Below are 27,362 nucleotides of genomic sequence, written 5' to 3' on the forward strand. Positions count from 1 at the left end.
ATCTCCACTGAACACATTTTTTTGGTCCAGGATGTATATGGGAAAGTACTGTTTTGTCAAGCACCTGGTGAAGTCAGCAGGGGTTGTGGAGGGGTTGAATTCCCATGCATCCCAATGGGCAATACAGTGTCCATTAAGGATCTAAACAGGAGTCATATTAGGGGAGGGATGGGCTTATTCAAAACAGAGCCTTAACTCCCAGGGTACATCCCAAATGGCACACTTTTCCCTATGTACTGTGTACTACTTTTGACCAGGGCTTCGGGAAAGAGTAGTACACTAGAAAGGGAATAGGATACTATTTGGAATGTACCCCCAGACAGTCCCAAGGCCACCCAGCCAGCCCCTCTGTCTCCTTCTTTCATTTAACCTCCTCCCCCAAAGGAGACAGTTTAATCAACTCCATCGGCTAACTCCAACCCTCCTGCCACTCAGGCTCTATAGCTTCCCAGCACCACCAGGTCCGACGCATCAGTAATACTGCTGGGACACTCCAGATGGAGGGAGGGCTTGGGAGGGAGAGGGCTTGGCAGAGGAGGTCAAATCTTCTTAAACCTTAGCGAGCTACCCCTCTCTCTCTCTCTCTCTCTCTCTCTCTCTCTCTCTCTCTCTCTCTCTCTCTCTCTCTCTCTCTCTCTCTCTCTCTCTCTCTCTCTCTCTCTCTCTCTATCTCGCTCTCCCCCAGCTAGCAGATCAACCAACTTCAGCCCAACAATACAAAAACAGTCGAAAAAACGAGACCACTGCCCATCATGCTACTACCCATTTATGCTGTCTCATTGTAATGGCTCTGATTGGTCTGTCATGGGGATAGCAGAGGGGACTTATAATTGTAACCCGTGGACACAGCCCAGCAGCCTGATACGACTGCTGCTGTTGTTGGCTGCGTTTGTTTTTGTTTATGTTTACTGTCCCTCAGCTTGTTGTCCTCTAGGGCTGCGATATTATAGCTCTCGGGTAATTGTTTTCAATCCGTTTTGCATTTGAAGGAATGCAGAATGGAGCTACCATTATTCAGGAGACCTGAGCTTTTGATGCTCATAGATTAGTTCATTATCCGAATAAGATGAAGGTGCTGGGATAACTAATGCATGAGCTCAAAATACAGACTAAAACAACGTTTGAAGTACAGTAATGACGGCATCCAGAAAAGTCCTTCTGTCATCCCGATGTCAAAGGGAAATTTCAGAATACAACGTTTAGTTTGAGTCTGACTCTTCTTTCACCAGATAACATTAGCTATAGCATGGGAGTGAAGTGAACAGGGTAGAAATGAGATTAAAAAGAGGGAAAATCGAGGGTAGCATATAACATGGTGCAGCTGGATGCTTCTCACTCTGTCCTCTGCTGTGTGTCTGTAGGGAGACCCCGGTCCCCAAGGAGCCTCAGGTAAAGACGGTCCCGCTGGTCTACGAGGATTCCCGGGAGAGAGAGGTCTTCCCGGCGCGTCGGTAAGAAACACCCGAGCTACAACACGCCTCCATCCGTTACAGGTTCCCTCTATATTCACTGACAGAGAATGACGGACCCACCCCCTCTCCACTCACCACCCCTGACAAATGAACCAGCGCCTATACACTAGAGGGGGACGTCACCCAGCCACCACTGCAGGGAAACTCAAAGAGACGTGTTACAAATGAACAGATATACATCCCTCTGAATAGGCCTCCCACCAACCGAGCACTCAGTTTTAACCTCTGCTAAAGTAGCAGAGGAGAGATGTAGTTTACTTGAGCTCTGGGTCATTTTACAAAACCCCTGATTCAACCCAAAGACCTCGGTTACATCCCAAATGGCACCCTTTTCCCTATAGGCCCTAGTTAAAAGTAGTGCACTAAATTTGGAATAAGGTATCATTTAGGATGCACCCAGCTACTGGAAGCGTTTTCTTCCGCAATCACATTTGGGGGAAAGTTATTTGTTTTGTTGTATGCATTATTTACTAAATGAATTATTAAAGGGGGAGTGTTAGCGATTAGGCTGGGGGAATGAAAGGCGGTATAGGGCCATTGTTCCAGACTAAGTCAAGGTCAGTCTCAGCAGGCAAGCAGCTACCCCTGATTGTTTTCTAGTGGTGTAATTTACTCTCTCACTGCAACACCCCAAGACTCATTACTAATACCACCATGTGTGCTGCAGGGCTGTTAGGGAGCCAGTCACACATACACACACTCACACACACACACACACACTGGAGGGTACACACACATACACGCACACACAGATGTTTATTTCAGCAGTTATGTTTTACTGCGCTTTTGATGGGAAAGTGCCTGAGGGGGAAATATGGCTTAATAAATAGCCACCTTTTCTCCCATTCAGATCAATGGTGACTGACTCCCCAAGGTGTCACTTCACAGTATCCCTCCAATCTCTGTCTGGGACAGGAGGAATACCATTCAATACTGACAGACTGACAGACTGACAGACTGACTGACTGACTGACTTATGGGGACCTCAAACACTGGCTTTCAGGCTGTGTGTTTCTTTCGACACATCTCTCTAACCATCCATCTCTCTTCCTCACCTTCCTTCCAGGGTCCAGCTGGTTTGAAGGGAGGAGAAGGACCTCAGGGTCCATCTGGCCCCGTGGTAAGTATCTCCCTGTCACCTACCATCACCTACCTGCCTGTCTGTTGTTAATGTGAAGGGGATGTTGTTCAAATTTCAGGGGGTCTTCAGATAACAGGGTTATTGGGGGGATATTCCCCCTACCACTGTCAATGATAGAACTGCAACACAGTGTGTTAGCTTAGCTGTTCTTACCATATTGTTTTGGTTATATCAGAGGTAGATATCAGTCTAGGATCAATATTCAGCTTGACGCACAGCAGGATGCATTGCAGATCCTTGATCCTATCTAGGCTTTTCTATAACGCAGCGTTCTATAGGATCCTGCAATAATGACTCCCAACACTAGATGGCAGTTTGATTCCTTTGAACAACAGATGACAGGATCCCACACATTTCCAATAATAACTTTGAGATTCTGGTTTCGTAATTGCTTTCTCTTGACATCTTGGCATAGGTGCTTGGTTGGTTTAAGGTGACAGACTCAAAGTTGGAGTGTCTTCAAAACTTTTTAGGACTAAAATGTCAGTCTTCAGATATCTCTCTCTAGAGCACTAGATGAGTATTGTCCAAGTGTAATTGCTATTTAAATGGCTTGACAGTGGGCTGAAAGTTTGACAGGACATGTGAGGTGTCTGAATTTGGCATTGTGAGAAAAAATATGATTTGCATACTAATATGAACTTAATTCAATATAGCATATTGCTATATTGCAATGATTCCAATGCATAGCCTTCTTCTGGAAGCAAGTGTTTGTGTGACTTTGCAATCTCTTAGCTCCACACACCACACACCAGCTAGAAATTCATCATGTGAGTGGTCATGCGGGAAGTAGAATTGAGATTGTGGTTGTTTGCTGCCAGCCCCGTCTGCAATCCAATCCAATCCGCTCTACTCTGCTCCCGGCCTGTGAGGTGAATGGGAGCGTGTTGCGGGTAGCCTACCGTGTCCATTCCATACTGACTCATCACGTTGTCTGACCGCACAGACATTCTCACCACATGCCATGTGTCACGATTCAGAGGAGACCTCACAGCCACTGCCAGACACACATGGGGTGTGTCCTAACACTCTACAACATCTCCCGGCCTGCCATGGACTGCCACTGCTGAGCTAGACAGCCAGTCAGATAGGATGTGTCCCAATTATCTGAAATACCTCCATCTCCGTGCCAACCTGCCACCGCCGCCACTGAGCTACACACAGCCAGTCAGACAGGATGTGTCCCAACACTCTACAACACATCCCTCACCTTCCCAACCTGCCACCGTAGTGCCACCGCTGAGCTACACAGGATGTGTCCCAACTCTCTACAGCAGTCTACAACTCTCTCCTTGTTTCCTTCCCTTCATAACCTGATTTGAGAGGACATTGAAGGTATCAACAATCTAATACATGCACAGGCTATCCATACTTCTCCCCTTTTAATAATGAACTAAGGAATGGAGACAAGAAATACAAGGTATTTAAGGGTATAGGGACACACCCCAAGTCATTTGTGTTGTTGGGACACAACCCTATCCATTAACACTAGCTGAGCTCCAGATGACACCAGCAGCCTACCTCCCTGTAGAAACATTAGGTTTCTATGTGCCAGGCAGAGGCAGCATGTGAAGAGAAGAGCCCTGAAGACCTCTGGAGTCAGTCCCGCACTCAGTAGTCAGATCACTCCTCTGGGCTAGATTAAGACTGCCTGCAAGCCTGCTCCCTTCCTCCCTCCCTCCCTTCCTTTCTCATCTCTGATAATGTCTCCTGTCTGAGCCCTGCTGCTCTGTTCTGCTCCGAGAGGAGAGGCTAGCTAATGGTAATGGTTCCAAAACAAGAAGAGCAATGGCTGTAAGTGGCTAATAGCGAACCCCCCCTCCTGAAATAACCTGGGTTATGCTGCTGTTTTTGCTTTCGAGAAGTATCTCTTGTATTTTATACTGAATGGATAATAGAGTACTTGTGAGAAAAAAACGTTATATTTTCCAAGAAGTAGAACCCATTAACGCTGGACCACAGTGTAGTTCTTAGGCACATATTCCTAATGGAGAATCCTGTGATTCATTATTGCTTTGTAATGTAGATGGAAGGATTTAATTAATCATATTATGTATGATTTCAGCCCCACGTGACCTATGAAGTCTGAATGAGCATCTTCCCTCGATCTCTCTCTTTAAAGTGTGTTCAACCCCTTTCTCTCGCAGGGCTCCCCTGGTGAGAGAGGTGCTGCTGGACCTGCCGGTCCTATCGGTTTATCTGGTAGAACAGGCCCTCAGGGGCCCCCAGGACCTGCTGGAGAGAAGGGAGGGCCTGGTGAGAAAGGTCCCCAAGGACCAGCTGGTCGGGATGGAGTCCAAGGTCCAGTGGGTCTGCCTGGCCCCGCCGGACCTCAGGGTCCACCCGGAGAGGACGGTGACAAGGTTAGTTCCCTACCCTCCCCATCTGGTTTGGCCCAGTCCAGACCAGACCCAGGACCTCTCCAAGGACCGCTCTCTCTCTCTTTCTCTCTACTTTTTCTATCGACTCTCTCTCTCTCTCTCTCTCTCTCTCTCTCTCGCCCTCCCTATTTACCCTAAATCTGGGCCAAATGTTTTGAGTAAAACAGATCGCTTATCAATCTTCATCAGCAGTTTCACATGAATCATACACGGACCATCTGCACTGTAAATACATCTCTACTGTCTCTGTCTTTCTCTCTCTCTCTCTCTCTCTCTCTCTCTCTCTCTGTACTCTTTTTTCTCTCTCTACTTTCTCTCTCTTTATCTGTTTCTCTACTCTCTCTCTCTCTCTTTCTCTCTCTCTCCCTCTCTCTCTCTCTCTCTCTCTCTCTCTCTCTCTCTCTCTCTGTACTCTTTTTTCTCTCTCTACTTTCTCTCTCTTTATCTGTTTCTCTACTCTCTCTCTCTCTCTCTCTCTCTCTCTCTCTCTCTCTCTCTCTCTGTCTCTCTCTGTCTCTGGCTGCATATCCATCATCATAACCAATCATCAAACTAAATGTAATTAGAAGAGATATAAAAGGGAAAAACTGTCTCTGTTTAATCTGCAGCTATAATTTCTTCCCAGAAGGTTACGATCCAGCCCATCTATTGAGCTGCCAAACATATGTCACAGTGGAGCTTTAAATGGACTTGTCCACTAATCTCCAACACCATCTATCACTTGTATTTAAAATCGCATGTATCCTTCCCACACACAAATTGAATCCAAATTTAGACTGATTTCTGCATCTTCGATCTAGTGATTTTGACTGCAGGTAATTAACTCATTTGCCAATGCTCTGACAGTTTGTAAGTGTTTAGATGTTCTGTACAAGGTTGGCAATTTAAAGTAGATGTTATTGTAGAAATGTCAGATACAAGTGATGTGTGTCCTCCTGTGTGATGCGTGTGTCCTATGTGTGTGTGTCCTATGTGTGATGTGTGTCCTGTGTGTGTGTATCCTGTGTGTGATGTGTGTCCTGTGTGTGTGTGTGTCCTGTGTGTGTATACTGTGTGTGATGTGTGTCCTGTGTGTGTGTGTCCTATGTGTGTGTATACTGTGTGTGTGATGTGTGTCCTGTGTGTGATGTGTGTCCTGTGTGTCCCAGGGAGAGGTTGGAGAGCCAGGTCAGAAGGGAAGCAAAGCAGACAAGGGTGAACAGGGTCCTCCTGGCCCAGCTGGTCTCCAGGGTCCCATCGGTAACCCAGGACCTGCAGTGAGTATCTCTGTCTCTGTCCAGCCTTGGACCCACCTTAGCCCCCATTGGGGAGACACTCAGCTACAGTATACATGCTAACTTCATTCAAATTCCATTGCAGTCGGTTTAGCTGGGCTGTTAGCTACATACATCCAGTGTATTGCTGTACTGTGCTGTTAGCTACATGCTGTACATCCAGTGTATTGCTTTGCCATTAGCTCCATCGGTGTGTTAACATGGTTACTGTGTCCTCAGGGAGGTGATGGAGAGCCCGGTCCCAGGGGTCAGCAGGGGATGTTCGGACAGAAGGGAGACGAAGGATCCAGAGGTTTCCCCGGGCCCCCTGGTCCCATTGGTCTGCAGGTGGGTGGGGAACCTCAAACACACCCTGAAACACTAGCACCACCTGTACTCCAGGGACAAACATTCACACACACACACACACACACACACACACACACACACACACACACACACACACACACACACACACACACACACACACACACACACACACACACACACACACACACACACACACACACACACACACACACACACACACACTTAACCATGGATCCCACTGGTATTGATGCAAACTATTTGATGTATCCATTCTCTCTGTGAGTCTTAGGGTGCGTTCGTAAATTCAGTCTGGAGTGTCAGAGTGCACTCTGGGTCGTTCGTAAATTCAGAGCATTGTCAGATTGTCCGTTCGTAAATTCAGAGCATTGTCAGATTGTCCGTTCGTAAATTCAGAGCGTTTTGCCCTCAGAGCATTCAGAGCGCACAATGGACACTCTGGCTAATGAGTAGGGTTGATCCGAGTGCTCTGACCTCACAAAGCATTTCAATACAAAAGGATTTCTATTTGGTCTTGGATGGTGGTATTTTAATATAGGTGGATAAAAGGGCCAGTTGCCAACAGATGGGACTCTGGGTCAGCACAGATGTCAGAAGACAATGAATGCACTGTCTTCTGACCGACAGTCCGTTTGTAATGAAATGTCAGAGGTAAATTATCAGTTTGTATAGTTTGGTTTAGTTTCCCCACACTAGATGTTTCAGTAACTAAAGAGCATAGAGATGATGTGAAAAAAGATATACTAAGTTAGTTGGTGTTAAATATAAAGGTAATGTGGTTGATGTGTATAATAAAGCAGTGATATGGTCAGGTGTTCTCCTGAGTTTCTATCTACCTCATCAACGTAAGGGAATCATCTACGTAGAGGAATCATCAACGTAGGGGAATCATCTACGTAGAGGAATCATCAACGTAGGGGAATCATCAACGTAAGGGAATCATCAACGTAAGGGAATCATCAACGTAGAGGAATCATCAACGTAAGGGAATCATCAACGTAGAGGAATCATCAACGTAGGGGAATCATCTACGTAGGGGAATCATCAACGTAAGGGAATCATCTACGTAGAGGAATCATCAACATAAGGGAATCATCAACGTAGGGGAATCATCTACGTAAGGGAATCATCAACGTAGGGGAGTCATCAACGTAATGGAATCATCAACATAAGGGAATCATAAACGTAAGGGAATCATCAACGTCAGGGGCGCCAGGGCTCCGGGCCTCGGGGACACTGTAAGGGAATCATCAACGTAAAGGAATCACTCGGGTCACGTAAGGGAATCATCCGGGGACACGTAAGGGAATCATCAACGGGGCTCAAGAGGACATCCGGGATCTCACGTAAGGCCGGGAATCATCAACGTAAGGGAATCATCAACGTAAAGGAATCATCTACGTAAGGGAATCATCAATGTAAGGGAGTCCGTGGTACAGTACAGGGACTGTCTTTATGAGCAAAATGAATTAGCTGTTCATTAAACCCAGGTCATTGTCTTGATGGAATTATACAGACTATACCCGCTAGTCTCAAGTTTCAATCTTCCTGGCTATTCAATTCAATTCACTTTTAATTGAGCGTAATTCACTTCCATGGCTATTTCATTAATTGCGTGGACTGACCTCTTTCAATAGGCAGTAGGCCATTGAACACACTCTCCTCTTTCCACTCTGTGGTGCATAATCAGTGTTCCTGTTAACGATCTCTGACTCAGGAGACCACCGTTCTGATGAGATTTCCACTCCAGGGGGACAAATCAGCATGCAGAGACACACACACTCACAGACTTGCACATGCACGGACACACACACACACGGACACGCGCATGGGCACATTTACACACACAGACACACAGACACACACACAGTCCGTCTCAGCCGCAGCTTCCTCCCTAGGGCGTAGGTATTTGAGGAAGATAGGTTGTTGTAACGGAGAGTAAATAGCAGATAAAATGAGATCTTTGTCTTCGCTCCTCATGGTGACGACAGAGACACACTGCCTTTGAATAGTGGAGGAGACTGAATCGTGAATAACCAAAGCAATTAAAGTTGAAATGTCAGGGATCAAACGTACATATGACGCCTCAACCATATAGTCCACTTAACATGCAAGGAAATGAACGATTGGGTCCATGTCTGGGTTTTTGGTTAGGAACAAATTACCTCCATTTTGCCATAGAGAAATACTTGACATTCAGTGTTGTTTAATCTCGTCGCCTTATTTTGTTTCCCATAAACTCACTATTGGTCACAAAGTCACACAGTGTGAAAAGAGTCATTTCTCCTTGATGGCAGTTTGTGTCTGTCGCCATGGACAAATGTCTCCCTGGTGTCTCTTTGTGACAGAGAGAGGGGCACAACTTTATCTGTAGAATTAGAGAACTGAGAGATTGGACAGAATGTTTAATTGGTGATGAATTAATTAAGACACAGAATGGAGTCTGGTTTCTATCACTCCCTTGGTGTGGAAACTGACAGAGCGATGGGCTCTGCTAACTCTTTGTTCACAGTGTACCGTTTACAGTGGTCAACTAAAAGCTACACTACAGCCATCACCAATTCATTTCTGTCTAATGAATCAGCATTAACCAAATTAAAGACATCTGGTACAGTTTATAAAGTGCATCAATTGATAAACCTATTCTTGAAGGTTTTGCTTAGTTTTTCAATTACACCTGCATGTTTCCTCAAGCTAAACCAGAATAATGAAACGGTTGCTTGTTTATTTCTGTCTGCCCTCAGGGTCTTCCTGGACCTCCAGGAGAGAAGGGTGAGAACGGCGATGTCGGTCCGATGGTGAGCAGATAATCATAATTAAAGCAATTTGTATCACTTTCCAAATAAATCGTTTTCTATGTATTTGAATCTTTTATCGAAATGAGAAATACGTTTCACTCTTGAACCCACTTCCTGTTTTGACCCTATCACTTCCTGTTGTTTCTTTACAGGGTCCCCCCGGTCCACCTGGTCCCAGAGGTCCTCAGGGTCCTAGTGGAGCTGATGTATGTACCACACATCAATCTTTTGTCTCCAATAACTCATCGTCACATTACCAAATGTCACCCAAACCGATATGATAACATAGAAAATCTGTCTCTCCTGAGGTAATGAATGCTGACTCCTCTCTCCTCTTTTCTGTTTCCTGTCAGGGTGCACAAGGTCCTCCCGGTGGTGTGGGTGCCATGGGAGGCGTGGGTGAGAAGGTGAGGGCGTGCACCCGTTACAAGACAGTCCGGAGTGTGTGTCTGGGGTGGAAATCCTGCCAACGTCCCTCCACTGACCCCTTCCCTCCCCTCTCCCCAGTCCACTGATGTTATCTCCAGGACTCCATTAATTGCATATGGCAGCCTGTGTCTGAGTTAGTGCTCTGACACTATTAATGCCTATTTTACAACAGTTCCAACACCACTCCTCCATTTTAGTGCCATCTGGCAGCCGGCCCCCACCATCAATACTTAATGCAACGGAATGACGACTCCAGAATATGAAACATATCCATGGAAGGTTACCATCACTTTGAGAGAGCACTCTGACTAGCCTTAATGCCATCACATCTATGTAAATGGAGCTCAGAAGTTCAACAGAATGACACTCAGCATCAACCACTACAAATTATATTGTTATGCACCGTGTTTGAGAGCCCTGTGTTTTGACACCCACTGTATTTTGGGAACATGATAATGTAATCATTCATGTCTATTAATGTATATCACGGGAGAGATTCTAAAACCTAATGACACTCAACACCCACTATGACATGTATTGTTAGCCTACTCATAGGGTTTTAGAGCCTATGAGTCTATTTTGACAACAGTATAATGCCATCTAGATACAAGTGGATAATGTCATCTAGTAGATAATGTATTCATAAGGGTGTCTATCTTGGCAGAGATTCTAACATGGTGTTTTCATTTACAGGGTGAAAACGGTGAAGCTGGCAACCCAGGAACCCCTGGAGAGCCCGGAACTGGAGTAAGTCTCTGTCTCAGTGTGTCTGTGTGTCTGCGTCTACATTCACATAATTATCTATCATCCAAGGCATCATGTGTTTGTGTATTTCCCTATTACCAGGACAATGATTATGATTATGTATTAGTTCATAACACCCCACGTAAACACATGGCGTACTGTCCAACAACACGTAGACATGCAAAGTCCTTTTAGTGATGTGAGTGGTAGTAATTGCTGGTCCTGTGTTGCTGCTGATGGGCCAGCGTCACAGCGTGGTTCTCAGTGTGTTTCTGGCCAACGCTCTATGGTAACACAGCCCTGCCAAGCTGAATCACTTCCCAGACTCTTAACAGATGATTCCTGCAGCCATATGAACACATCAGTCTCAGCTCTGGAACAATGGCTACTAGAACTTAACACCAATGGCTACTAAACATCGCAAAAATAGAGTACACAACGTCTACCTTTCAAGATGGCTGTTTCCCTGAGGTAGTTTAGTACCAATGGAATCCTCTGTACATTCCAGAACCATGACCAAAATCATTCGGTAATGTTTTCGTAGAGGTGTTTTGGTTGACACCTACCTAACCCTGTGAGGTAGTTCTAAAGATTTGATTGGTAATTGCTATGGAATTAGTCCATCATAGTGTATTGATGGGTTGTCATCTCCATTCATCATTAGCATGATGTGAGCACAACAGCAGATCGAAAAGATGACTAGTCTGAAATAGCAGGGGAGAGGTGAACTCTGAGTAGCCTGGATAATAATCTTGCTTATTAATCCAACTCATTATATCTCAAGAGTTCCCAGAACGAATGCAGAAAATGGCCCTCGATATCGGTTTTGCTGTAGAGCTTTTGAAATGTTCTCATGAAAAGAACATGTCATGCCGACCAGTCATGGATGGAAGCAAGACATGAATCACTATTTTCCTTGTTATAATTGTTATTGTATTCTCTGAAATATGCTGGTACTCTGTAGTAACACATGCTTAAATAGCTCAATAGTCAGGAAGCATCGCCTTGAGCATTTTACATTTTTTTACATTTTATTTAACAAGGCAAGTCAGTGAAGAACAAATTCTTATTTACAGTGACGGCCTACCGGGGAACAGTGGGTTAACTGCCTTGTTCAGGGGCAGAACAACAGATTTCTACCTTGTCAGTTCGGGGATTCAAACCAGCAACCTTTTGGTTACTGGCCCAACACTCTAACCACTAGGCTACCTGTCGCATCAAGAGATACCTTACTCAGTACATATAAACAACATTACCTGTACCACTACCACCTCTGCTCCACAAAGTGACCCCAATATGTGAAATATAAGTGAAATATAACGCCTGACTGTGGCGTAAACACTTACCTACCTCAATTCCTAACAATACACACTACTACTGCTCAGTATCCATGCTCCAGCTCGGTCCTCCTGAGTGTTGATGGTATCTGTTGTTCTCTACAGGGGCCTAAAGGCGAGAGAGGAGACAAGGGAGAGGCAGGACCACCCGGAGCTGCCGGACCCGCTGGCGCCAAAGGACCCCCTGGAGATGATGGACCCAAAGGCAACCCTGTAAGCTTCAGTCTCTAGCCCAATAAGAGACCTGCGCAGGGATAGAAGCACAGACGTTTATATGAGATACTTTGGAGTTGTGAACGAAAAGAAATGGCCTTGATTGCTTCTGAGCGGTTTATTTAATTTTAGGCCAAGTTTCAAGAGCTAAAAAGCCTTTTTATTAGGACAGATTGTTTTTTTTCTCTCTCTTTTTGAATGTGGTAATGAACTGTGGTGAGTGCTTTGCTGACATTACCGTCTGCAGCATCAGGGAGCCAAGGTTTACACAAAGTGCCTTTGACAGTTGATATGGTCTATTCATAAAGCTGCACCTCTCATCATCAGATTAATGACAACCATTAGAAACAAACCAGATGGTGTTGGCCTTGGTCACATACGTTGAAGATTGTAGTATTTTGTATATTATTGATAATATTATACTGGTGTTTTATTTGTTCTCCTGCCTCTCCTTCACCTTCCAGGGACCGGTTGGTTTCCCTGGAGACCCTGGTCCACCCGGTGAGGCCGGCGTTGCTGTAAGTCATTATACAACTAATACATCATTATACAACTAATTCAACTGTAAAGATCCCACTATTACCATTACCTAGATCATTGTGATCCATCTCACATGTTCACATCTCTTCTCCCTAGGGAACTGATGGCTCTGCGGGAGAGAAAGGAGAGGATGGTGAATCTGGTCAGCCTGTAAGTCCATACGTCATAAATATCATTAACACAACAATAAGGGGACTGAAAAATCTACTTGATTATATAGCTCTGGTTTACAGTTGGCAGCACGATAGCGGGCGACTGTACGAGCGCATTACCATCACCATTAACTATTAGTCTGTCATAATGGTCTATACAAATAGCCTATCCCATTTAGCATAACCACTAAAGCCCCTTGTGTGCTTGGCCTGTAGTAAATTCCCATAAGCTTTTATTTATGAATAAGTACCTGCAATAGAGAACATTGAATCATATAATTTACTTCTTAAGGTCTAGTACAGTATGTGAGTCTGTTTATTCATTTTATAGATTTTAATTAGAAATATGAACAACAAATCAGATGATTTAAGCCTTTGTGAGGGTGTGAATTACGATACTTATTAACATTGATGGATGTAAATGGGATTTGCAAGTGCTGGGAAAATAAAAGGAAACTTTAAATGCAATAGGAATGAGGTCACGATGTGTGTGTGTGTGTGTGTGTGTGTGTGTGTGTGTGTGTGTGTGTGTGTGTGTGTGTGTGTGTGTGTGTGTGTGTGTGTGTGTGTGTGTGTGTGTGTGTGTGTGTGTGTGTGTGTGTTGGCTCAGAGTAAGGTGTTATGGAAAGTGAAGTTAAAGTATCATAAAGTTTTGTCATGGCTCAGTGACGTTTAACTTTGAAAGGGAGAACATGTTTTTCCCATTCTCTGATTAACAGTGGTTCAATATAAACCACATCACACAGTTGACTAATTCTGTAAATTCCTATCCACTCTGAGTTGTATTCTCCACTTTCTAATTTTGTGTACGTCAAATATTTGGTTATGCAAACCTAAATGTGCGATGATTGCTTCCAATTAAATGAGATAATTGGGTGAAGCAGGTTCTGAAAACAGACGTGATATTTCAGACTACTGTGTGTGACTCCAAAAATAGATATCAGTTTGTCTAATGTCAATATGCAGTCATACATTTCTCTATTTGTAAGGATAATGGTGGTTTTGTACTATCTATTTCAAAGAATATGACTATATACTGTATCATGTTAATATACCTTTATACACAGCACACTGTTAATGTGCATGAAGACCCCTAACTCTCTTACCTTCTCTCTTCTATTCTTCTTCTTCGTCTTCTTCTTCTTCTGTCCATCCCAGGGTCCTCCTGGTCCATCTGGTGAATCTGGTCCACCTGGTCCTCCCGGGAAGAGAGTAAGTCTAAACATCTTCATCATCATAGTCATCATCACCACCAACACACCACAGACGTCAGCATCACTGTTTGTTATGTGAAATGGCATCATACTGCAGCTTTGACCCCTATCAGATAAAAGATTGAACAATCTTGTACGTTTATATTGTGCGTTTAATCGTAACTCACTGATCAAGCCCCGTTTGGCCTAGATTTGATTGTGTGACCGAACCCAACTGTCCCATATCCAACACCTATTGAGATAGCTCTATGAAATATATTCATCTGATTATAAAACCAGACAATGGAATGCACTCAGTCATAGTTGATTAAACCTATAGTCCTCAGGTGAGAATTCTTTACTCTGAACAATAACTCCAAACTCTACAACTCAATTTCCCCCAGAGAGCCTGCATGATTCATTCTCATCAAAAAAGTGGGTGAGAAAAACAATGTGTGATATTTGCAGGGTCAGGGCCACTGAGCCGTCTGTACATGGAAATGAACGATATCTCAAAGCCCACTGAGCCGTCTGTACATGGAAATGAAAGATATCTCAAAGCCCATAGAGAAATGAAGGGCTTGATGTCTGAAATATAATTTTTTTTCTCAGTGAGAAATTGAAAATAGGCTTTAGAAGAAGAAAAAAAAACAGAAAACTAAAAAAGCGTCAAGGCCCAAAACTAATTTACCTGTGTCTAGCTGAGGGAAGAGAGATATCTCCCCTGACACACTATTGATCTAGGCTAGTTTGACTGACAGCCACGGCCAAACAAAGGCATGACGCTAGTAACATTAGATTGAATGGCTGTAGTGTAGTGAGATCCCATTACACAGACAGGTCAGCCGCCGCTGACTCAGTTCACCCAGTTCAAAATGGACGTTTTTGACATTTTGCTGGTCTCCAAGGCAAAGATAACGTTTTAGATTGAATTTGAAATACTTTTTATGATCGTGATGACCGAGGGCAATCATATCTGACGTTTATTGTGTAAAGCTACTGCCATATAAATTCCCTTCGACGTGCCCTGGGAAGTAATCAAGTGAAACATCATTGGTGGTAGGCTAATGTTAGCTCAAGGGAGCCGACATTAGTGAATCCCAAATAATGCATTAACTTCTTTTTGTCGGGTGTTAAATTATATCTTGAAATGAAAATCAGCAATTATTGTCCCACATTTCTCAAATTTGCTATCTCAAGCTATCTTCTGCAACAACGTTATGGCACAGGCCAATAGCATAAAATATGTGCATTTTACAAAAAACGGCAATTGCTTTTGCAATGTGCTTGATGGGATTTACATTCAGAGTATTTAACATCATATCAGCATATGCAGCTCCTAATGGCCAAGGGATTATGTTAGGAAAACGGCTATTTCATCATCATAGGTATTTAATCGCCTTCCCCCAAAAAGTGTAACCTAGAACGACTTCTGCAACTCCCAGGCATTCTGCTCCTCTGAATCAGTCATTTGGGGCTAGAGTTGTTTTGCATTTAACTTTGCAGGGTGTTTTTGCTTCCTCTGCAGTTTGTCCATAGCAATTTAAAATGAAGCTGAAATCTCTCTCCAGCTCCTACAGGCCCTGTCCGAAGCCATTTAGCAGCAGAGCAGTTCTTTATTTATTTGTATCTTATTTATTTTTTATCTTACATTTTAGTCATTTAGCAGACTCTCTTATCCAGAGCGACTTACAGTAGTGAATGCATACATTTCATGCATTTTTTTTGTTGTTGTACTGGCCCCCCATGGGAATCAAACCCACAACCCTGGCATTGCAAACACCATGCTCTACCAACTGAGCCACACGGGAAGATCTTAAAGTGCAACTGAAGGCCATAAACTATTTATCTGATAGAAAATGGACTATTAGTCAGAAACAGTTATTTTAGTGTCAAAATGGACTACAAAGTGTAAATAGGATAATTTTATTAATAAAGTCAGTCTCGTCCAAAACTAGTTTTGTAAGTGAGTTAGTCATGACTTGTCGGGTTTTGACTTTGACATGTTCACTTGACCACTAAAACAGGATACACAGCTGCGGTGATTGCTCTCTATCCAATCCTACCGCAGAACAGACAGAGAGACAGATCTTGCAATCAGAGCAGCAGATCTGACTTTGTTTACATAAAACGACACGTCACACATCATAGTCAAAGACGTCAATATGAATAACAGTTTTTATAAAAGTTATCTTAGATTTATTCGGACTATTTTGAGGAAGTGATACTGGCTTTGTTCCTACGGTGTCTCAAGGGGGACAAGCATCAGTACCTGCCATATCGAAACACACCTCCAAGACTAAACATCAAATGTTTCGCTAATGAACAACAGAGAAACACATGCGGAATCAGACTTCAGTCGCTCTAATGCTATGGTTTTCTCTCTATAGATATTCATGGTGAAAACTATATAAACAGTGACATATCATTTACAGTTTAGAGTACTTAATTTGTTTTTAGACTGCTGCTGTATTTATACTTCCCCTAGGAAAGACAACATACACATCAGTTACAGTAGGCATTTAGACGTTTGGCAGCAGCATCCTATTCACAGACAGAAATAAACAGACCATTTTTGACCCATTGCTCACAACACATCCAGAAAGGATGAAGGGAGCGAAACAAAGCAGATGCTGCCCTGTTTGACCACATCTCTACATGGGCAATCAGTCAAAACACAAAACCCTGCTGCCATCCCCTGCTGCCCTGATGCCATCCCCTGCCTTCCCATACTGTCTGATCAGAGAAGAATGGGCCTCTCTGTGGACTGCATGTGGTTTTGATGTGAGGACCTCTTGTGTAGTTGAAAGAGACAGCTTTAGGCCTCAGAGAGATGGCCAGAGAGAGCAGATGAACTGGAAAACCTTGAAGTGATTGGAGACTATTGAGGGAGAGGTGTGTGTGCGCGCGCGTGTGTGTGTGTGTGTGTGTGTGTGTGTGTGTGTGTGTGTGTGTGTGTGTGTGTGTGTGTGTGTGTGTGTGTGTGTGTGTGTGTGTGTGTGTGTGTGTGTGTGTGTGTGTGTGTGTGTGTGTGTGTGTGCGCATAAGGTCGTTCAGTAAGTAGTTCATTTCACAAAGCATGTCCAGTCCCGTTCAGTCAAACAGATCTTTATAAACTTGCTGGGAGATTGAGGTAGACTTTTCAAGGACATTTGATCACTAATACAGTTTTCATCAGTGTTGGATTGAATGATAATGTTCTTGGGGGGGGGAAACTGGAATCACTAGATATGGACTGGCTGATGGATTTCTTCATGTGATTCTCAACCCCACATTCAGGAATGACTTGTTTTAGAGTTGATACTATGGCTAGTTCAAATATTCAACCATAATCACATTATTTGCGGTGTTTGATTTCACTTTGTCTTTGGTTTATTTTTATTAGTTCAGCCCTGTAGCCAATAGTTTGTTCAAGCAGCTTCTCCTTTCCTCATTACTCAGTTGAAGCCATTGAAATATTGCACTGCAAACACAACACTGGGTTCTTACTGGTGTGTGTGTGATTGATGTGAAATGGATGCATGTCACAGTAACAAATTGTTACAATTCACCTGAAATACTGACCTCACAATGTTGTTGTTGACTCTGCACATGCACACACACATACTCTGACTAATAGACATGCACACACACACACACACATGCGCACACACACAACAACACACTGCTGTGGGATGCTAAAGCATGTCTTCTTGTCCTCCCCAGGGCCCCCCAGGAACTGCCGGTGCAGAGGGTAGACAAGGAGAGAAGGGCGCCAAGGTAACCTAGAAAATCAATTCAGCCTTTACCCAGAGAGCAGCCTCAGCAACTCCAGGCTCCAGCTAGCCCCCCATGCTTCACCCCTCATCCCCCTCCCCTCATCTCCCTCCCCTCATCCCCCTCCCCTCATCTCCCTCTCCTCATCCCCCTCCCCTCAACTCCCTCCCCAAATCCTCCTCCCCTCATCTCCCTCTCCTCTCATCTCCCTGCTCTCTCCCCTCATCTCCCTCTCCTCTCATCTCCCTGCTCTCTCCCCTCATCTCCCTCTCCTCTCATCTCCCTGCTCTCTCCCCTCATCTCCCTCTCCTCTCATCTCCCTGCTCTCTCCCCTCATCTCCCTCTCCTCTCATCTCCCTGCTCTCTCCCCTCATCTCCCTCTCCTCTCATCTCCCTGCTCTCTCCCCTCATCTCCCTGCTCTCTCCCCTCATCTCCCTGCTTCCTCCTCTCATGCCCATCCCCTCATCTCCCTCCCCTCATCTCCATCCCCTCATCTCCCTCCCCTCTCCCCTCATCTCTCTGCTCTCTCCCCTCATCTCCCTCCCCTCATTTCCCTACTCTCTCCCCTCATCTCCTTGCCATCATCTCCTTCCCCCTCCCCTCTCCCCTCATCCCATCTCCCTCCCCTCATCTCCCTGCTCTCTCCCCTCATCCCATCTCCCTCCCTTCATCTCCCCTCTCCCCCTCCCCCATCTCCCTCCCCCATCTCCCTCCCCTCATTTCCCTCCCCTCATCTCCCTCCCCTCATCTCCCTGCTCTCTCCCCTCATCCCATCTCCCTCCCCTCATCTCCCTGCTCTCTCCCCTCATCCCATCTCCCTCCCCTCATCTCCCTCCCCTCATCTCCCTGCTCTCTCCCCTCATCCCATCTCCCTCCCCTCATCTCCCTCCCCTCATCTCCCTCCCCTCTCCCCTCATCCCCCTCCCCTCACCCCCATTGTTATCTAACCCTTCAGATGTTAGCCATGCCACTTTGTGAGCAGGAGAATGCATCAACATAACAGTCAGCTATACTAGCATAGGATACATTCATCTGAGGCTCAGAACAGCAGAAGCTATGGCTCTTTGACAGTACACACAGCAAGGATGTCAGGTTGACAAGCAGCCTGTTATTTTACCATCTGTTGTTAGGGTTTTTAAATGAACTGTAGATCAGAAATATGAACACAAAGAGTTCATGTTTTAAAATGGTATTACTTGTGTTTCTTTTTATATTATTTTGATCAACCAAACCAGATGGAAAGGACTTGTGGACATCATGTAGAGTTATGTCATTGTGACAATCTTGTCCCTTCCTACAGGGTGAGTCTGGAGCCGAGGGACCCCCAGGTAAAACTGGCCCAGTCGGCCCACAGGGGCCCTCAGGAAAGCCCGGTCCAGAAGGTCTGCGTGGAATCCCTGGCCCTGTTGTAAGTCCAAGATCCAACGTTCCATCATCTTTCCCTATATTTACCAATGTTTACACACGCTCTCACACACACACACACACACACACACACACACACACACACACACACACACACACACACACACACACACACACACACACACACACACACACACACACACACACACACACACACACACACACACACACACACACACACACAGACCAAACAGCCCTTAAGCAGTATGACAACAGTGCTCATGGAATAATCGATAGTCCCATTTGGCTTGTACTTTATACATTTCTGTTGTTTATTCGAACACACTTTTTTGTGGTATTCCAGCAATTAATCATAGCGCCGGGCACATGAAATCAATATGAGGCCATAAGAGTTACAGCAGGCTGTAATGCTGGGCTATAATTGGATGGCTTTTCTCTTCTCAGGGTGAACAAGGACTTCCTGGTTCTTCTGGACAAGACGGCCCACCTGGACCTATGGTGAGCAGAGATAATGTGGCCTCTCGCTCTCTCTCTCTCTCTCTCTCTCTCTCTCTCTCTCTCTCTCTCTCTCTCTCTCTCTCTCTCTCTCTCTCTGTGTACCACTTTCTTTCTATTATTACCTCTCTCCTTTCTTTCTTTCTTTCTTTCTTTCTTTCTTTCTTTCTTTCTTTCTTTCTTTCTTTCTTTCTTTCTTTCTTTCTTTCTTTCTTTCTTTCTTTCTTTTTCTTTCTTTCTTTCTTTCTTTCTTTCTCTTTCTCTCTTTCTCTACTGTGGTGTTGTAATTGATTTCTAACCCTCTTGTCTCTCTGTGATTATTAGGGACCCCCTGGTCTCCCAGGTCTGAAGGGTGACCCCGGGACCAAGGGTGAAAAGGTGAGCTCGCCTCAATTTCCCATCCCAAAGAGCTTGTTGATTTGATTTCTCTGATCCCAGAAGAGGTTGGGAGTTCAACCTGTAGTGGGATGGGACCATGACTATAAGCATGGCTGGGATGGGACCTAGAGCTCCCCTCACCTGAACCTCATAACCGGCTCTTCTAGAAAGATCAAACACACCATTTATTTCTGTACAGCAATACATTTGAAATAGGCTTTATCACTATGCAAATACAATTGTTTTTTTGTGTTACTCAGTAAATTAAAAGTGACATTTGGAGAAAGCTGGTAGCCATTTTGAATTGAATAGGATCCTACTCCTTGCCTTCTCTATTTAACACACACCATCAGCTCTGCCAGTGAACTAAAGGTTTGATAGTCAGTAATGCAGCACATAGCATTGCAGTAAGGGGCTTCTCCCCCAAACATTTTTTAAGCAGGATTGACAGGGATTGGTTTATAAGGACACAATGGATAGCTTTTCATGTGGCTATTTGTCATGCTTTCAAATCAATGGGACTGGTTAAGGCACAAATATTTTCCAGCCATCATTGTTGTGAATATTGTCCTCAGTTGCACTCACAGAAAAATTCAGAGAAATTGTTTTGTAAGACTCCCAAAAATGTTTAGGTTAAAATGATTTCAGATTTGTACAATAATGTTCATTATTTGCAGCTGATTTGTATTTCACTTGATTGAATGGTGACGGTTAAGGCATGGAATCGGCTTAAAATGTTTTGACTCAATTTTTCCAGTCCTCGTGACTCTTGTTTTGTGTGTGTGTCCTCCAGGGTCATTCAGGTCTGATTGGTCTGATTGGACCCCCTGGCGAGCAGGGAGAGAAGGGAGACCGAGGCTTGCCTGGACCCCAGGGTTCTCCTGGAGGCAAGGGCGACGGTGTAAGTGATTAATGACCTCATCTGTTTGCCATTCGTGAACCTATTTGCCCTCCACCAGGAGGTTCAATGCTAAAGTACAATGCTAAAGTACTATGCTAAAGTACAATGCTATTGGTCTGATTGCAGCCACCTACAGTTCACTGAGGAAGTTGTTTATAATGAATCATTACCTGCTTCATATTGTGCAACAAGCACTCCAATGCACCGTATATACTTATGCATCGAGTATACACTCTTCTGAAATGAATACTGACTTGACCATTACTCATATACAGTACTGTAGACATATACACGCTTTGCCTTCTTGTGGCAGGATTAGTCTTTCAAAGTGAATTATATCTGTTAAAAACGAATGTAACGCCCATTACAGGGATTCAAATGCTCTGCATTCTATGGCATTCTGTTAATATCCTATTTCTCTCCCAGCCTCATCGGATATCAATTTTCCTATATACCAAAGCATCTTTATTTCTGGAAGTTAGAAATGTCATGCGGTACTCGAGCAGGGTCAGTCCTCTAGCCTGATGAAGCTCCACATTAAGGCGCTCATCCATTTTTAAATAAACATTGCAGATTGAGTGAATATGCAATTTGAGAACCGCCACGGCCTTTCAGCAGCCTTGCTCCGTGATTTAAAGAGATGGAATGGATTAAACATCTTCATATTGAGCCTAATGAAATTGTAATGTCCCTTTTCTCTGTCTTAGAAGAATATTCTCCTTCTATCGGTCTCTATTTTAGGCTTGAGAAACAGGCGTTGTCTTTTGAGCTATATTTGTCACAAAAATAGCACAATGAGATAGGAAATAAACATTTTAGGACTCATTAACACGCTGCTAGAGGTTTTTAATGTTTCCCTTGCAATCTAGCCCTCTTTATCTCACTTTCATCTCACTGATGTCTGGTCTCTTCTTCACAGGGTATTAGTGGATCTTCAGGTCCTCTCGGCCCTCCTGGTCCTCCAGGCCTGCCTGTAAGACAGTCCCCTGATTTCTCTGTTTTATTAATAGTATACCTTCATAGTTCAAATATCACAATAATGTTAAAACACATTCCTCTGCTATTTATTCACTGTGCGTCTTGGCTGTCTCTTCCAGGGTCCTGGAGGTCCTAAGGGATCTAAGGGTTCATCGGTAAGATCTGTTCAATCACCCTTTGTTTCAACTGGTGAAAGTTGGTGGCAGTCATTTAAAGGAGTGTTTGTTAGATCCAAAGTTAACGACATGCTTATATCTCCATGTTCTTTCCAGGGTCCTGCTGGTCAGAAGGGAGACACCGGTACGATCGGTCCACCTGGTCCTCCTGTGAGTATTAACATAACATTCCTTTGGCGTCCACTATAAAACCAAAAACAGGGCATTTACGTTATTAGGTGAAATTCAAAAGGGTTATTTCTAGAAAACGATCTGAAGCATACGCTGTCACACTATGGGATTCTGTACCAATATTTTCCTTCTTCCTTTCTGCTCTACAGGGTCCCCCTGGTGAGGTGATCCAGCCACTGCCCATCCAGTCTCCCAAGAAGAACCGCAGACACGCAGACATGCAGGCGGACGCGGCGGGTACCATGATGGACTACGGAGAGGGCATGGAGGACATCTTTGGTTCGCTCAACAACCTCAAACAGGACATTGAGAGGATGAAGTACCCCATGGGCACACAGAACAACCCAGCCAGGACCTGCAAAGACCTGCAGCTTGCCCACCCAGAGTTCCCTGATGGTGAGTCACAGAGAGGGGGGGGGGTCATGGATAATATGCTAATGCCTTGGCTGTGATTGGCGGCCATTTCGTTGCGTTAGATAAGGACGTCTTTCGTATTTGGTATTTTATTAGGATCCCATTTCGCTGTTGCCAAGGCAGCAGCTACTCTTCCTGAGGTCCAAACAGGGATAAAACATTACATCAAAGAAAACATTGTGCATTATACAAATGTACATTGCTCCATTATATTACAGTGCTACAATACTACCATCTTTGACTGTGTTTGCTTATTTCATAGCAGTGATATTGGGGGTGTAGATGATATATTTGCAGGTAGAGTGTGTTGCTGTGGGGAAGAGCACTGAAAACAAGACCTCATTGGGGTTTATACTTAACATTCAACAGACTGTCCATAATTGATACAAGAGAAATGTCAGGTCCTTCTTTGACCTTTTTTAAAGTTATTTCAAACTTTTTATCTCTTTAAGATGGTAATAAAATAGTATAGTGGATGCATAACATGTAGTGGCATGACGTCCAGCCGCATTTACACCATCTTTCATCTTCCATGATTTAAACACATGGATGTCATAGCGCAGTTTAACCCTATCAGTACCGAGACCCCAGCAAAAATCGGCTTTTCATTTGTCTGATTTTCAATTATCTGAATGTCCTGCCCTTATATTTAGCCTCAGAATGAAGTAAGTATTTGACCATTTTATTTTCAGGACAACCAGGGCTACAAGTAGAACACAAAACTATTTGACGTAAACAGTTGCATTCATGAGTTTTACTGACAAATGTCAATAATTTTTTTTTTGCTCAAACCATTCAGACTCTACAGACGTTATTGTAAAAAGACCTGGCCCTGGGACCCTTCAGGATCCGCCCTTGTGTCACAAACACAGCTCTAGCTCAGCCCCCGTTAATCACACAGACGACTGGTTGGTACCAACGGATGCAGAAGTAATCGACGAATCCAATGATACAACCCAGTCTGTAGCGCAAACACATCATGTTTAAAAGGGGTTAGAAGTCCAAATCACGCCGGCATCGTGGTGGGACGTGTTGGGTCTCAAGTTAAACGTGTTTGGTTTTGAAATGTTTCGTTTTAAGTTCTTGGTAAAGTCGTAGGAACTAGAGAGAACTAAAGATTCATGTATTTAATTGATTCATTGGGGTTTTTCCACAGGCGAGTACTGGATAGATCCTAACCAGGGATGCTCCGGGGACTCCTTCTCTGTCTACTGTAACTTCACGGCTGGAGGAGAGACCTGTATCTACCCAGATAGGAAGTCCAGTGGAGTGAGTGGCATTTTATTTCCCCCAAGAGGCCTGCCCATACTGTACTGTCAAGTAAAGCATGGAGTCGAGCCATAGTCTTGTTCAATTCTAGATAATGTTCTGATGTTTTCATTCATATGCTAGTCAGGGCTGTGAGACTGGGAGATGCATGTTTGGTGATGTTTCCTGGGTTCACAGCTTGGCCATTAACTTCTAACTGTCAAAAATACCCATTTGATCTTGTTTTGTGATGATCTTGTGAATTTGTCGTTTACATTGTATTCTCTGTGAAATGTACAAATGTAAAGACATGAAGAAAATAGATGCATTAAACTAAAAGGTTGGAATTGACATTTGTAATTGTCAACACATACAGTATAGACATAAACTGTATACAAACAGAAACAAACTGATATACACATACTTAGGTATCAAACAATGACTATACTGTAGTGATTCTCCTGTACGTTAAGATCTGAGGGATGGGGTATCTAGCTGCATATTGTACTTAACATTTGATGGATCACAACAAAACGGAATTCCAGGAACCAGTTGTATTCAGTGTTCTTGTCAATACTTACGTGCTTCATTTGTTTGGCTCCACAGGTCAGAATATCTTCATGGCCCAAAGAAATACCAGGGTCGTGGTTCAGTGAATTTAAGCGGGGTAAACTAGTAAGTGCACCCTCGATTCCACACTCTCCTCAAAATAATTTTCTCCTCTCCACAATACTAAACTAAAAGGATTTCTCAGGCTCCCACTCTGCAATGTCCCTGTCTTCTGCTCTCAGTACAGAGGCTCTTCAGAAGTGGCCGTTGGGCCACAAATAAACAAGATAACAAGAGTGTCTCTGGAAGTGACCCCACATTGCTAGCCACAAAGGGATCGAGACCTCTCATATAAGAACTCTCATCAGCCCCTTCAGACCCATCACAGTCACATTTCATACACTTTGGGAATGATGAAGGAGGCTTAAGGATGAGGAGGAAAAGGCTCTATCACTTTAAGACTCAATTTGGCCATGGTCTGAGAGAGAGATTGTATAACTGATGCTGACAAGATGTTTGATAAGAACTCTTGGGATGGAACACTTCTAATCAGTACATTGTGTCCAATCAAATGCTTCAATTTCTGACCTCTAAATCTATTTCCTGTTTTCTCTCACCCCCTCCTCCAATAAACAGTTGTCATACGTTGACGCAGCCGGCAACACAATAAACGAGGTTCAGATGACCTTCCTGAAACTACTGACTGCCTCGGCCAGGCAGAACTTCACCTATAACTGCCATCAGTCTGTGGTGTGGCACGACGAGACCACCGACAGCTATGACAAGGTGCTGCGATTCCTAGGATCCAACGACGAGGAGCTATCCTATGACAACAACCCCTACATCAGGGCCCTCACAGACGGATGCGCGGTAAGGGCTGCCTCTCAATACTTCCTGTCTCTAATGGTGATAGTTCAAGCACTTTTGCGAAAGACTGGAATTTTGCAACCCTATAGTTGGTGCTTATGTAAATGCCACATTGATTGTTTTGTTGGACTTGTTTGCTAGCTCCAATGAGGTTGTAATTGACTGAAAGCACACTGTCTAATGTTTCCCCCCCCCCCCCATTGTCTCTTTACAGACGAGGAAGGGCTACGGAAAGACTGTGATAGAGATTAATACTCCCAAAATCGATCAGGTTCCCATCATAGATGTCATGTTGTATGACTTTGGAGATGCCAGCCAGAAGTTTGGATTTGAAGTGGGTCCAGTCTGCTTCCTTGGCTAACTAAAAAAAACAAAAAAAAACTAAAAACTTGGCGGGGTCAGAAAGAAAGTCAAGACATTTTGGATACCACCCAGCCCCCCCACCCTTTTCCATGCCACATGCAAGTTTTGAATAAAAAATGGTGTAGCGAACATGTCTTGCCATGTATGTATGTATTACCTAGAAAAATACTTGTTGCCCTTGTAGGGCTAGAATCACATGACTTAAAACTGTTATGGCGCAAAGGTGAAGGACATTTGAAGGCGTGGCAGGGAAGGGTGAACAGGAGAAGAACGAGGGAGGTCGAAAGGAGAGAGACACCTCTTTTCTGGATTCTCCAGGTGCTGTACAAAAAAAATGACTACAATGGTGCTTGTTCAAACAACAAAATAAAGAGGTGCTAAGAAAGAAGGTGTATTTTGATAATAAAAAAACTGTAATTATTATTTTGTACAATCTGTTATTTCTGAATCCACTTTCAAAACTTGCATGTGTATCAGAATCACATCTGGCTCTTAATTTCAATGTTCGTAACAAAATATATATATAAGTTAAAGAAATGAATAAAGACAGACAGAGAGAAAGAAATAATTATGATATTTTTCTGATGAATAAATACTGTGTACCTGTTATGAAGCAAATAAAATGAGTATTCAAACGATTCCCTATTTCTAATGATAATGCATCCCCTTTGTATATATTGACCATCCAAAGCTCTAGGTTATTTGCAGTTTTGCCCTTCAAGACCATAGGTAAAACAACTGGAAGACTCTCACCAGCACACATATAGCAACATATCCCACTAATGTTGTGATCCTGTGCTTGTATTAAGCAATCATGGAATTCATTCTTCTTTTTATTTAAGTATTTTTGTTGTTTTGATTTATTTTTTTAATTTTCTGTCAGTTTTTCTTTTTGGTCGTATACCTCAAACTTTCTTGATAACCATAAGACCATGGATGTTATGCCCTGTATATATCTTGGTTAAACAATTAAGTTTATATATTTTGGGTGGGGAATTTTTTAAGAAAGAAATACTTATCGGTTAGACATCTTCTGTTCAGATCCTTCTGTGAATACAATGATAAGTCCTTTAGGTGACCCATTTTTGTAACTAAAATGAGAAAATGTTTTAATGTGCTTTTAATGGTTCATTTAAAATATTAAAACTGGATTCTAAACAACAGTGAATGGAATGTCTGCATTGTTGTTTTACTTTGTAAAAGAGAGAGGACTTAGATGTGACATTACATTTTACATTTTAGTCATTTAGCAGACGCTCTTATCCAGAGCGACTTACAGTAGTCAATGCATACATTTCATACATTTTTTTTTCTTCGTACTGGTCCCCCGTGGGAATCGAACCCACAACCCTGGCGTTGCAAACACCATGCTCTACCAACTGAGCCACACAGCTGTGTGTACTCCTATAAATTGTATTGTTGTAAAAAGCACGTCACCGTATTACAGTACATTCAGAAAGTATTCAGACCACTTCACTTTTTCCACATTATGTTACATTACAGCCTTATTCTAAAATGGATTCAATTGTTTTCTTCCCTCACCAATCTACACACAATACCCCATAATGACAACGCAAAAACTGGTTTTTAGACATTTTTGCAAATGTATTAGAAAAATAATTTAAATATCACATTTACATAAGTATTCAGAACCTTCACTCAGTACTTTGCTGAAGCA

At 43.5% G+C, this 27,362-nt stretch overlaps 1 protein-coding gene across 1 annotated transcript in view; it reads left to right on the forward strand.

Moving 5' to 3' along the window:
• Positions 1–26,852, forward strand: part of col11a1a (collagen, type XI, alpha 1a) — a 94,444-nt gene extending 67,592 nt beyond the window's left edge. The window contains 26 exon segments of the mRNA XM_082966038.1: positions 1,362–1,451; positions 2,539–2,592; positions 4,761–4,976; positions 6,143–6,250; positions 6,488–6,595; positions 9,340–9,393; positions 9,546–9,599; positions 9,747–9,800; positions 10,516–10,569; positions 12,009–12,116; positions 12,581–12,634; positions 12,753–12,806; positions 13,967–14,020; positions 17,707–17,760; positions 19,059–19,166; positions 19,589–19,642; positions 19,964–20,017; positions 20,811–20,918; positions 21,838–21,891; positions 22,016–22,051; positions 22,169–22,222; positions 22,393–22,639; positions 23,814–23,926; positions 24,512–24,580; positions 25,091–25,324; positions 25,536–26,852. Of these exon segments, the coding sequence (XP_082822164.1) occupies positions 1,362–1,451; positions 2,539–2,592; positions 4,761–4,976; positions 6,143–6,250; positions 6,488–6,595; positions 9,340–9,393; positions 9,546–9,599; positions 9,747–9,800; positions 10,516–10,569; positions 12,009–12,116; positions 12,581–12,634; positions 12,753–12,806; positions 13,967–14,020; positions 17,707–17,760; positions 19,059–19,166; positions 19,589–19,642; positions 19,964–20,017; positions 20,811–20,918; positions 21,838–21,891; positions 22,016–22,051; positions 22,169–22,222; positions 22,393–22,639; positions 23,814–23,926; positions 24,512–24,580; positions 25,091–25,324; positions 25,536–25,682 (2,394 nt within the window). The 3' untranslated portion in view covers positions 25,683–26,852.
• Positions 26,853–27,362: the final 510 nt, after the last annotated feature.

Source organism: Salmo salar, chromosome 19 (assembly GCF_965601325.2).
Source record: "Salmo salar chromosome 19, fSalSal1, whole genome shotgun sequence".
NCBI classification, from domain to species: domain Eukaryota; kingdom Metazoa; phylum Chordata; class Actinopteri; order Salmoniformes; family Salmonidae; genus Salmo; species Salmo salar.